Source organism: Mandrillus leucophaeus, unplaced genomic scaffold (assembly GCF_000951045.1).
Source record: "Mandrillus leucophaeus isolate KB7577 unplaced genomic scaffold, Mleu.le_1.0 Scaffold478, whole genome shotgun sequence".
In the NCBI taxonomy this organism is placed as follows: domain Eukaryota; kingdom Metazoa; phylum Chordata; class Mammalia; order Primates; family Cercopithecidae; genus Mandrillus; species Mandrillus leucophaeus.
In genome coordinates this window covers 856724-869631 of record NW_012105120.1, presented here as the reverse complement: position 1 = coordinate 869631, position 12908 = coordinate 856724, and the positions used below count along the sequence as shown (strand labels likewise).

The 12908-nt window shown below is 38.0% G+C and overlaps 1 protein-coding gene across 1 annotated transcript; it reads left to right on the top strand.

Annotated features, from left to right (window-relative positions):
* Positions 1 to 10106: 10106 nt before the first annotated feature.
* On the top strand, positions 10107 to 11087 carry LOC105550323 (glutathione S-transferase Mu 5-like). The gene has a single exon (XM_011995215.1). The coding sequence runs from the start codon at positions 10171 to 10173 to the stop codon at positions 10684 to 10686; it is 516 nt and encodes a 171-aa protein (XP_011850605.1). The 5' UTR covers positions 10107 to 10170; the 3' UTR covers positions 10687 to 11087.
* Positions 11088 to 12908: the final 1821 nt, after the last annotated feature.

Genomic DNA, 12908 nt, shown 5'->3' with positions numbered 1-12908 from the left:
TAATTAAAAAGGCAACAGTCAAAAATTTTATCTATGCAAATGCACTATGCCCATTTAGCAGACATGTACTAATTTAAAACTTGGGATGTGATATGGTTTGGCTCTGTGTCTCCACCCAAATCTCATCTAGAACTGTAATGGCCACAATATCCAAGTGTTGAGGGAGGGACCTGGTGGGAGGTGATTGGATCCTGGGGGCAATTTCCCCCATGCTGTTCTCATGATAGTGAATGAGTTCTCACAAGATCTGATGGTCTTGTAAGTGTTTGACAGTTCCTCCTTCACATGCTCTTCTCTTTCCTGTCTCCATGTAAAGAAGGTTCTTGCTTCCCCTTCACTTTCCATCATGATTGCAAGTTTCCTGAGGCCTCCCCAGCCATGCAGAACAGTGAATCAATTCAACTTCTTTTCTTTATAAATTACCCAGTCTCAGGCAGTATCTTTATAGCAGTGTAGGAACAGACTAATACAGGATAAGTACCCTGACAAAGTTACATTTCCTTTTCTATGCAGGCTTACATAAAAATATATTTAAAAATGTATTTTGAAACTACAATTTTGGAAATTCAAGCAGCATAGTCTAAAATGGAATTTTTGATCTGGTCAGTATGTTTATTTCACAACAATGTAATAAACAGTTTTGTAGAATCTTCATTCCAAAATTCTAAGGGAGTCAAACAAAATAAATAATTTTCCTGTGTTCTGCATCCATCAATAATAGCCTAATTTTTCCAGTGTGCTATGAAATGAGAGATTGTTAAGTCTTTTTCAAAGCATTTGACTGTCAAGTAAGGAAGAATATTGTCAAATGCTCGATTACTAATCTCAAATTTCAGCTACATAGTATTTCTAAATGTGACATTAAATAATTTCTGAGGAAAATATATTTTATACTCATCGGCTTTGAATAGATACTTTCTAACTTCTCATTATTTAAAAATATCCCCAGGATGTTATATTCAGAAAAAAATGCACTATTGAAAAAATTTTCACAACATTCAGATATATAAAATAATTTTTGAAAAACATGAAAAACACTAAAAGTAAAACTTAAATTATTCTGTAAGCCCCTACTATGCCCGTTCCTCACAAATATTTCTTGCATATATAGTAAATCCCCATTTAGCATTGTTCATACATCCTTGGATCCTGCATCTGTAGCTAAATGATGTATAATGGAACCAATTTATTTCTCATCAGAATTATAACAAAAAACAATATTGAATAAAACAATATTAGAGAATCTGCTATAGTCATTTTGCTTAAACCTGCATTTTCCAAGAACCTATGAATGATGTTAAGTGCAGACTTACTGTAATTCTAAAGACATAGGTGCATATTTTGATAAAATGATTTTACTGACCTTAGAAAACTGATTTTGTAATGCACTAATTTGAAGAGAAAGGAATATGTCTTTAAAAATATGATAAACCTAGTTTTAAAATATTCTGAATTTTTTACACTTCACAATGCGTATGCAAGCATCTGAGATTCTGTCTTGTCAATGAGAATGAAAACCTAGAACTACTGCAAGTAGGGAATAAGGAAGAGGAAAAATAACACCAATTGAGACTCTATTATGTTGCAGACACCATATTATATACATTACTGATGCGACTTCATTAATTTTCACCCATATCAGTGTAGGCTGCTCTTATCTCTAGTTGATGGACTGGGAAACTAAATGCCAGTAATTTGCCAAAGCCTTACAGCTGTATCTTCTCTTCCCCCAACTCTTCATACTTAAACGCAGGCAGGCCATGGCTGTAAGTTTACTGACACCACGTTTCTCTGTGTTCATTTATGCTCTAGAAGGTCACCCCAGACCAATGACTTTAAATACATTGCTTTAGTTTTCTATTGCTAAATAACAAAATTGCCCAAAATTTAGCAGCTTAAACATAATAAACAATGTATGTATTACACCTTCTCTGAGGGTTAGGAATCCAGGAACAGATTAGCTGAGTGAATTTATTCTGGCTCTCTCATGTGGTTATAATCAAACTCTTGACTACAGCTGAAATCACCTGAAGGCTGGACTGGTATGAAGGACTTGCTTCCAAGATGACTCAGTTATGTGGCAGAAAACTGTTCCTTACCACAGGCACCTCTCCACAGGGCTGCCTGAGTATCCCCATGACATGCCAGCAGTCTTCTCCCAAAATAAATATTCCAAGAAACAGCAAGAATGAAGCCATATGTCTTCTAAAATTGACATGGATAGCTTTATGTGTCAGCTTAGCTGGACCACAATGTCCAGATATTTGGCCACCTGTTTTTCTGGATTTTTCTGTAAGAGTGTTTTTGGACAAGATTAACATTTTAATCTGTGAACTCTAAGTAAAGTAAACTGCCCTCTATTATATGACTTGATCTCATCCAATAAGTTGAAGACTTGAAGACAACAAAAAGACAGACCTGCCCTGAACAAGAACAAATTTTACCAACAAATGGCTTTTGGACATGATTCTTTCTGGGTCTCCATACTGATGGCCTACACTGCAGATCTTCCAGCCTCCATAATTGCATAAGCCAATTCCTTAAAATAAATATCTCTCTCTTTCTGTATGCTCACGCATGTGTGTGCACACGTGTGTGTGTGCACACACACACACGCATACATCTTTTTGACTCTGTTTCTCTTGAGAACCCTGATGATACAATAACCTAATCTTGGAAGTGGCATGGCATCTCTCTTGATATTTTCTATTAGTCACATGTACCAACTCGAGAAAATGAATGAGAAGACCAAACAAGGCTGTGAATACAAGTAAGCAGGAAACATTTGAGACCATTCTGGAGGCTATCACATCTACAATCTAATAATACCCAAATTTATGTCTTCAATTCCAACTTCTTTCTAAAAACATAGATTCCTAAATACAACTACCTACCTGACATCTAGACTTAGGTGTACATAAGCAATGCTAGCTTAATGAAACTCCAGAATCACTGCCCATCACCACCTGTCTATTAACCTGCTAGTGTTCTCACTTACAGTTACTAAGAGTACTGATTGTTCCATTCCTCAGGACAAACCTTGATTTTGATCATGGTTTATCACTCTATCTGTCTCACACCCCACCTCTGACCCACGAGCCTCTCAACTCTATTTACAAAAATATCCTGGTCCCAGTGACTTTTTACTTTTCACAGCCTTCATAACTATCATTCTAGTTCAAGTCGCTATCATCACAGGCAAATGAAACATAGAAAAGAAAATATTTTTTTTCTGCTATCATCAGCTAAGATCTAAAATTTCCAGTATGCTTTGGAAGGCTGTTTTTCTTAAAATTAAAAAAAAATATTGACTATGACTACATATACAGAATGCATAAGGCCTGGCGTCCGGTTTTGCATGAAATACTAATTTTTGTACTTTAACAAAAATTTCCTCCAAGTATGACCTTAGTATGATCTGATAGGGGATCAAAATATTCACACAGATATTTTCCTTTTGTTTGTTTCAGTCCCTATTGAACTCTTTGTCAACTACTACTTGGCATTTTGAATGAGAAGGATCGCCGTTCATCAAATTAAAATGCACATACAAATGCATTTTAATGTGCAACGTACATTAAAAAGCCTTCCCCAGAAATTATATGATCCAACTTTACAATGTAATTTTAGCATTAAGGCATTTTATCACAATAGAATTACCAGCTCTAATTTGTTTATTTCTTTTCCCCCTACGAATTAGTCTTCTGCCAGACCAGCAAGTACTTTTTCTTTTATTAATGGCACAATGGAAAAATAATTACTAAGATGGGCATGGTTTGGGCCTCTGAGTTTTCAATAAATAAAGAAAATGGGGTGGAAAAGTGCTTCTTAGGTGCCCATCTCAAGCTCTGTATGGGGCATGGGTAAAGACCCCCACAGCGGGTGTTTACATAACTCAGCTTGATAAAGGCCCCTTCTAAGAAGTGAATGTTCACACTTTATGTTATAGACTAAATATATCAAGAAGATTAAAGGTTAAAAATCAGAAAGAATATTGCCTTATGTCAGCTCTTGTTCTATAGTTCCTTCTCTGGATAACTGAGGTCAGTATATTACTTATCTACAGATGTGCAAAAATTTATCCAAAACACAGCATTTTAAGACATTTATTATCTCTTTCTTCCTCTAGGGCAGGAGAAGTCCAAGAGTAGCCTAGATGGATGGTTCTGGCTCAGGGTCTCTCACAAGGTTATAGTCAAGCTCTTGGCCAGGCTTGCAGTTATTCAGAACTGGAGGATGAGTTTCAAGCTCACTCAAGTGGTCATAGGCAGGCTTCAGCTCCTCAACTGGCTCTGGTTGAATACCTCAGTTTCTTGCCATGTAGGCCTCTCCATAGTGGCGTTCACAAAATGGCAGCTTTATTTCTTTAGAGGAAGGGATCAGGACAGAGATGGTATCCAAGACATAAGCCATGTCGTTCTGTAGGTTACGCTCACAGGTGACGACAGCAGATGTGCTGCATTCTATTCACTGGAAGTGAGTCACCAAGTCCAGCCGACACTCAAACTGAGGACAGTAAGGCTCAACCTCTTCAACGGAAAAGTACCAAATAATCTGTGGTAATACAGTTAAAACCACCATGGGCAGATAATCAGACACTTTAGGTCATCCCTGGCCCAGATCTAGTACCAGTTCTGACTTGTTCGCCAAGTTTCCTCTAGGGACTGGCACCTCTCCCCTCTGGATATGGTGTCCATACATAATTTCAAACATAATATCATTCTGAAGCAACAATAAACTCACAGAAATAAAATGAACTGCAGACCTTATCTCATAGTCATTTTTGAGTGGTTTGGAGTGCAAACTCTAGCACCAGACTCTCTAGTTTGAATACTGGCTCTGCCATTCATTTGCTTTGAAACTTTGAAAAACGATTCAAACTGTGCATTCCTTAAATTTCTTATCTGTAAAATGCAGATGAAAACACCTACCTGGTGACTCTACTGAGATGACGAAATATTTTATTATATATAAAATGCTTAGGATATTGCCTGTGATACAGTAAATCTTTATTAATTAATATCATTATCTTTATTATTATTATTATTTTTACAGAAGTCATGCCCACTCACTAGTCCCAATCATGGTATGGAATGTATTCCATAGATACAAGAAAACGATAATGAGTGGAGCTGTCTTAGACATTGGACACTGAATAGTGAACAAAGCTGTTGAAAACTTTGCCCTTCAGGAACATCTGTATTTATGAGTTTTGCTCACATCATTCACGATTTTCCCCATAGCTTTACTAAGAAAGACGGAATGAAGACAACTGAGTAGTCTTGATAGGAAAGCTGAACACAGAGAGAAGGTTCTGCCTGGAGTTTCTCTTACTGATCAGAAGAGTATCCTGTTCACGGCTAGGTTCAGTGGCTCACACCTGTAATCCCAGCACTTTGGGAAGCCAAGGAGGGCAGATTGCCTGAGCCCAGGAATTCCAGACCAGCCTGGGCAACATGGTGAAACCCTGTCTCTACAAAAACTACTAAAGTAAGCTGGGCTTGGTGGTGTGTGCCTGTAGTCCCAGCTACTTAGGAGGCTAAGGTGGGAGGATCACTTGAGCCCAGGAGTTGGAGATTGCAGTAAACTGAGATCACACTCCTGTACTCCAGCCTGGGTAAACCAACCAGACCCTACATTAAAAAAAAAAAAAAAAAAAAAAAAAAAAAAAAAAAAAAAGAGTATCCTGTTCCCTAGCTCTGTCTGTTCCCAAGAACAAAGGAGAACAAGTTGCAGCTTTGCCACTGACCTGATGTGTTCTGTTCATGTGAGCAAGTCATTTAATCTTTCTCAGGGTGTTTCTCATTTGCAAAATGAGAAGTGCAGGTATTATATTACATTCTTGTTTGATTTTTTTAAAAATTGTATTCTAGAAAAGATTGGAATTCCTCCAGAATACTTCTCTGATTCTGTAAACATTTTATTGGAATTTTACGTTATTTATTTATAAATACTTTATTTTCTAAAAAGTCAATAAAAAGCACATACCATAAAATGGACTATTTAGTACACTAAATGTTAATATATTAGAGGCTATATGGGTTAAGATTTGTCCTTAATAATTTATTTAATTATAAGAAAAAAATGCCATACAGCTGAACTTACAAAATAAGATACTAAGTTTTACTTTGCTCTGTTTCATACAATGCAGTTCCACATAAAAGTGGAAAATAGAGTCCCATAAAATGACTTTGCAATAGTATTTCATTTTAATATAAAAGTTTATAGTATTTAATTTTAATATAAAATCAATTATATGATGTTGGCATTCATATCTTACAGACAGAATGTAAAGAAACTGAGGTTAGAAAGGTACAGTAACTTGCTAAGGTCATCTGACTTATAATAGCAGATCCAAAATTTAAACTGAGATCTACAAATATATGCTTTTACTACCACACTAATTATTTGTAGGAGCTCTTATTAAGATAACCACTATATTAATCTCTTTTCATCTGTCGTATGTCACACTACCTCTTATTATTGAAGGGTGTCAGCTGAGAAGTTTGATGGTTGAATTCCAATGTAAATGACTTCTCAAGAGACAGGTCAAATAAACTGCCATGATTTTAAATAAAAATTTATTCATCTCTTCCTGTTTCAGGTCAATAATCAGTTGCAAAAACTACATTGCTTGTTGGATTCATCCACCTCCAATGATATGTTAGATGATCAATGGCCAGTCACTCTCTAGATCTCAGGCTCAGTCTGTCTCACATGGTGAGTTACCACACTGACCCCTCCTGACCTTGGAAAGAAATGTGGTATGAAGATGAAAGATCATGATATTTGAAAGGCTTGGAGAGGTGGTATCTAACACATGCCTTTCATGACATCTGGGGACCAACTTGGTTGCTCTCCCACCCTCCCTCAGGTCACTCTTACACATTATAGCTTCAAGAAGATAAAGAATGCAGGACCTTGGGTTGGACCACAGATTGCTTGAGTCATCTCCCAGATCATTTATGATCGTGCTATCAGGACCATCTAAATGACTCAAGAGGTCCTGTTCTAGCTATAGGAGACAACTATTATTGGTAATTAATAACAATAATGATGCCATTATTGTCATGTAAGGGAACCCTGCATTGCCTCTATGCTAGTGATTGTACTTTCTGCTCTTCATCCTCACAGTCACTACACACTCTATACTTTCGATGCAGTCCTGCACATTCTATATGTCTGCTCCTCTTGAACTAGGCCCCTCTCACACATAAGCAATCATTTGCATTGTGACCACAATGACATTTCTAAAGAATAGACATGCTGTGCCACTTTCCTGGGGAATTTCTGCAGTGACTCCTTCTACATCTACATTCCTCAACCTTGCATTCAAGGTCTTCATAATCTAGTTCCAGTCTACTTTTCTAGAAAATTTTACCATTATACTTTTTGTACCTTAAATTCCAGTCTTGATTTAAAACTTAAGCACACAATTCTAAAATTACCATTTTTATACTCCATGGTGCCTAAAACAGTGCCTGATTTGGCATAAGCACTGGTACTTAAGTGTTGACGAAAATGGTTGATGAATAGGTATGGTCATTGTTAACAGTAAATACCAATTCTTATTTAAACTTTTAAAACATTAAACTGTAGTAGAAAAACAGAGCATGGAGTTATAGTGCCATAATAAATCTCGGTCTCAAACCTCCTTAGAATTTTACTTGATTGATATAACAATAAGTAAATATTCAGTAGATCAGGAGACTTAAAGGAATTTGGTAAATATTCTCAGGTCCAATATTTAAGCTGCGAATTCATGCCTGGAAATTTGTGAAAAGTGGCTTCCTAAATCGTAAATGCCACATTTGCTGTTTTCTGCAGCTTGATCAGCTTGCGGTTGAGCAGCACAATTAATAGCTACTATTTTCATAATGCATGTGAAAAGTAATATTTTGTCTCGCTCTGTGGGTGGCATTAAGCTAGGAAAACACTCTACTTGGCATTATCCTGACACCAATCAATGAAGTCATCAGGCAAATGAAACTACTTTTGTGATAAGCAGCACAGTAATCGAAAATTGTCATTCTTTCTTTTCCCCAGGAAAACCTGAAACTTTCATTTCAACATTTTTTATATCCCCAGGAAGAAATGAATATTTATAAAACAAGAAAAGGGCACCATCCAGGTGTCATTTTTCTCAATGAATTATACACAATGAAGGATAATAAAACAGTTTCAATGTAAACTCTAGTTGCTGCCATTTAGCACTAATTGTTTAGGCATTTATTCAGTTCTACAGGCAAATGTATAGGCAATAATGTCAGAGAGGAATGTATCTTGGTACATTTGGAAGCAATAAACCGGGCAAGTAAGAGCTTTCTTTTCATTAGAGTCCAGCTGTTAGTGGGTAAAGATGATGACTGAGTGATCCAGGTTTGTGGGCTGGACCAAAGGGCTGGAATCACCAATCAATTGAGGATAAATCTGTGATACAAAGCAGGATTCATTTTACCCTAAAGGAGTTGAAAGCAGAACTCCAGATCAACATGGTTAAGTGAACATACAAGTTTAATGCTCTCTCGTAGAATCACACTGGATCACAAAAAAGTTAATGTGAAAAAAACAAAAAACAAAACAAAACAAAAAACCACATACACAACTGTGTCAAAAACACAGAAAGATATCTATGGAAGACCGCAACGGAAAATAACAAATTTCTAGATGATAGAAATTAAATAATGTGTGATTAATGAAGAAACTCATCAAGGATCAATTGATAGTAAAGAAAAACATCAATAAAAGAGAAGGACCGGCTGGACGCGGTGGCTCACGCCTGTAATCCCAACACTTTGGGAGGCCGAGGCGGGAGGATCATGACGTCAGGAGATGGAGACCATCCTGGCTAACACAGTAAAACCCTGTCTCTACTAAAAATACAAAAAACTAGCCAGGCGTGGTGGCGGGGCCTGTAATCCCAGCTACTCGGGAGGCTGAGGCAGGAGAAAGGTGTGAGCCCGGGAGGCTGGACACTGCATTCCAGCCTGTGCGACAGAGCAAGGCTCCGTCCGAAAAAAAAAAAAAAAAATGAGAAGGACCAAAATGAACAAAATATCACCTGACACTGGAGGATACAAGAAATTCCCATAAGCTCAAATGGAATTTTAAATATTTCTAATTAGTATCATCAGAAAATTTACAAGGAGTATTATATTCACAAAATGCAATGATACTCTGTAAAGAAAAGTAAGTACTGATTGATTCAAAAAGCAAAAATTGCAGTTCCTAAAATTTACAAAATATATACAAATTTTATATCAAAGTATACAATTTTTAAATCAATAAAAGGATGAAATAACAGATTGAAAGTAAATATGTATCAGATCAAATTAGTATTTTAATATATAAATGTAGGAAAATTTTTACAATATGGATAAAAAATATATGAGAAAATATTAGAGATCTGGAAAACAGATCCAGAATAGACTATTTATATTCTAGGCTAGAGTCCTATATTCAATTTGTTTTTATTTTAACAGGCAACGTGATGAAGATTAAATTTGTCAGTTTTGATTTTTAGTTTTGGAATAGATTTTCTTTCTGAGCCAGTGAAATTCTCCTTTTGAATTCATGTATTTATTTTATTTTATTTTATTATGGTCAGATAATCCTCTGTGAATATTTGCAATGTGTATTCTGTTTTGTAGATATACACTTGGCTGATAGGTAGACAGAAAGATAAAACAAAACTCATGCTGTTTTATTAGAAAAATTTATCAATTTTGAGAGTGTACTGTGTTTTATTTAGGATAAGCTAGGATATGCTGAGGTAAAAACTTTTCAACATTTTCTCTCTCCTTTGTATCTACTGTCTAATATGCCCTGTGTATAGGAAGGAACATGTCTAAGCTCCACCATAGCCACTCAAGACCCTGATGCAGAGGCCTGCTTTCTTGTGGCCACACCATGTGGAACATGTGGCCCTCACAGTTGATGGGACTGGTAAGATGTTGCTGAAGGATGATGTGCCAGCTTCTTCCATACTTCAGCCTGGAGGTAAGGTCTCATATTTCTGCCGACTGGCAATTTGCCAAAACTAGTTATATGATCCTACTTAAGTTAAAAGGCATCTAAGAAAGGTGAAAAAAAGCCCCTCCCTAGGTCTCTCATAAAGTCTGAGCCCCGCTCGGCTGAGGCCTGTCTGCAGAATCCGCACCAACAGGCACCATGCCCATGATCCTGGGGTACTGGGACATCCGCAGGCTGCCCTACTTGATTGATGGGACTCACAAGATCACCCAGAGCAACGCCATCCTGCGCTACATTGCCCGCAAGCACAACCTGTGTGGGGAGACAGAAGAGGAGAAGATTCTTGTGGACATTTTGGAGAACCAGCTTATGGACAGCCGCATGGAGATGGTCAGACTCTGCTTTGACCCAAATTTTGAGAAACTGAAGCCAAAATACTTGGAGGAACTCCCTGAAAAGCTAAAGCTCTACTCACAGTTTCTGGGGAAGCGGCCATGGTTTACAGGAGACAAGATCACCTTTGTGGATTTCCTCGCCTATGATGTCCTTGACATGAGGCGTATAGTTGAGCCCGGCTGCCTGGACGCCTTCCCAAACCTGAAGGACTTCATCTCCCGCTTTGAGGGTTTGAAGAAGATCTCTGCCTACATGAAGTCCAGCCGATTCCACCGAGGTCTTTTGTTTGGAACGACAGCCACGTGGAACAGCACATAGGGCCCCGTGATGCCAGAAGATGGGAGGGAAGAGCCGACCCTTCTGCCTGTGACCCTGGAGAACAGCCCGACTCCCTGGACCCACCTTCTTTCTTTCTCCTTGTTTCTACTCTCTTCTCTTCCCCAAGGCCTCATTGGCTTCCTTTCTTCTAACATCATCCCTCTGTGCATCAAGGCTCTTTAAAGCTTCAGCTCCCCACCGTCTTCCATCAAAGTCCCCCTCCTAACGTCTTTCTTTTCCTGCACTAACGCCAACCTGACTGCTTTTCCTGTCAGTGCTTGTCTGTTCTTTGAGAAGCCAGACTGACCTCTGAGCTCCCTAGCACTGTCCTCAAAGACCATCTGCATGCCCTGCTCCCTTTGCAAGGTCCCTACCCCAGCCCTGTGTGATGCCCAGTAAAGCCTGAAAAAAAAAAAAAAAAAAAAAAAAGAACGGTGAAAAAAATTGAAGGAAGATTTGTGATTTACACTCTTTCTACCACGGTGTTTTGAAGGGTTATGCTACGACTGGAGCACCACACAGTGGTTAAGACATCAGGTTCTGCAGTCACACTCCCTGGGTTTCATTTACTGTGTTAGCCAGCTTGGACTGCCATAACAGAATACCCTAGAATGGGTTGCTTAAACAACATAAATTTATTTTCTCATACTTCTGAAGGCTGAAAAGTCCAGAATCAAAGTGCCAGCAAATTCAGTTTCTGGTGAGTCCTCTCTTCCTGGCTTGCAGACAGCCACCTCTTTAGAGGCCTTATTTCCTACCTGCAAATACAGTCATATTGAGGTTTAGAGCTTCAGTATTTAAATTTTCAGGTGACACAATTCAGTAAATAGCACTTACATTACCTTCTCTGTGCTGTAGCTACAGAATAGAAATAAGTGAGATACCTACTTTATGTGGTTGTTATAAGAACAAAATATTTTAATACAAATATAGCACTTAGAATAGGGCCTAGCACTTAGTAAGTACCCAATAAATATTATCTATTAGCAAATTGTCATTTTTATGCATATGACATTTTAGACCTTCCATATTGTTGCAGTATGTTATTATTTACATGAAGTTTCCTAACCATCATATTCTTGGTGTGGATCATTAAAATAGCGATTTTAAATAAATCCCTTACATATCACTTGAACTGAGGGAGGAGAATGCCAGATAAATGCCTATGTGAATGAAAGAGTGAAGAGTTTGTTAAGAAACAACTTTAGCTAACAGTGGCAGGAGTAAGAGCCAGGCATGAAAAGGCTGACACCATAACTAAGCCACAGGAGTAGACAGGAATTCTGCGTAGAGCATAACAATTCCCTTAGCTTTGCTTCTCACTAAGCTCCCCCAGATTTATGTACCAACCTTATGTATGAGGGTGATTTATTTTAACTTAAATATTAAAGTACTGTTTTAATAAATGTCTAATCTTGTGGTGCAATACCACTAAATATTTCCAAATACAGCACACACAAAATAGGGCATCAGATTACAAAACACCATAACCCAGTTTTGGGCCCTTGTTCCTTAGGAGACATTCCCAGTAGGGTACCATGGACCCCTCACAGAAACTTGCTGGATAGTGAAAAGGTTTTGTGTGTTTACATCTCTTTGCCTCCTAAGTCACTTCTCTTGCAATTTTTTTCTTTGGCTCTAATTTTTTACTGAAAGCAATAATAAAAATATCAGCATTTAGCATCATTTGGGTGCCAGGCATCTGGCTTGACATTCTTTATATGTGGCATCATTTTCAGACACTTTCATTCTACTCTATAAACTACTTTTTTTTTTTTTTTTTTTTTTTTTGAGATGGAGCTTTGCTCTTGTTGCCCAGACTGGAGTGCAATGGCGTGATCTCGGCTCGCTGCAACCTCTGCCTCCTGGGTTCAAGCAATTCACCTGCCTCAGCCTCCTGAGTAGCTGGGATTATAGGCACTTGCCACCATGCCCAGCTAATTTTTGTATTTTTAGTAGAGACGGGTTTTGCCATGTTGGTTAGGCTGGTCTCGAACTCCCGACCTCAGATGATCCACCTGTCTCGGCCTCTCAAAGTGCTGGGATTACAGGCATGAGCCACCGTGCCCGGCCTCTATAACGTAATTCTATTTCCATTTTAAGGATAAGAACGCTGAAACTTGGTTTTACTTTACTACGCATTTTAGACTATGATTTGGACTAAGAACTGACCCCAAAGTCCATATCTTCCCCACTGGACTCCTGCCCCAGGTATATTCAGA

Bases quoted from the DNA above. Each gene is read 5' to 3' on its own strand.
- LOC105550323 (XM_011995215.1), top strand. From the start codon at position 10,171: ATGCCCATGATCCTGGGGTACTGGGACATCCGCAGGCTGCCCTACTTG.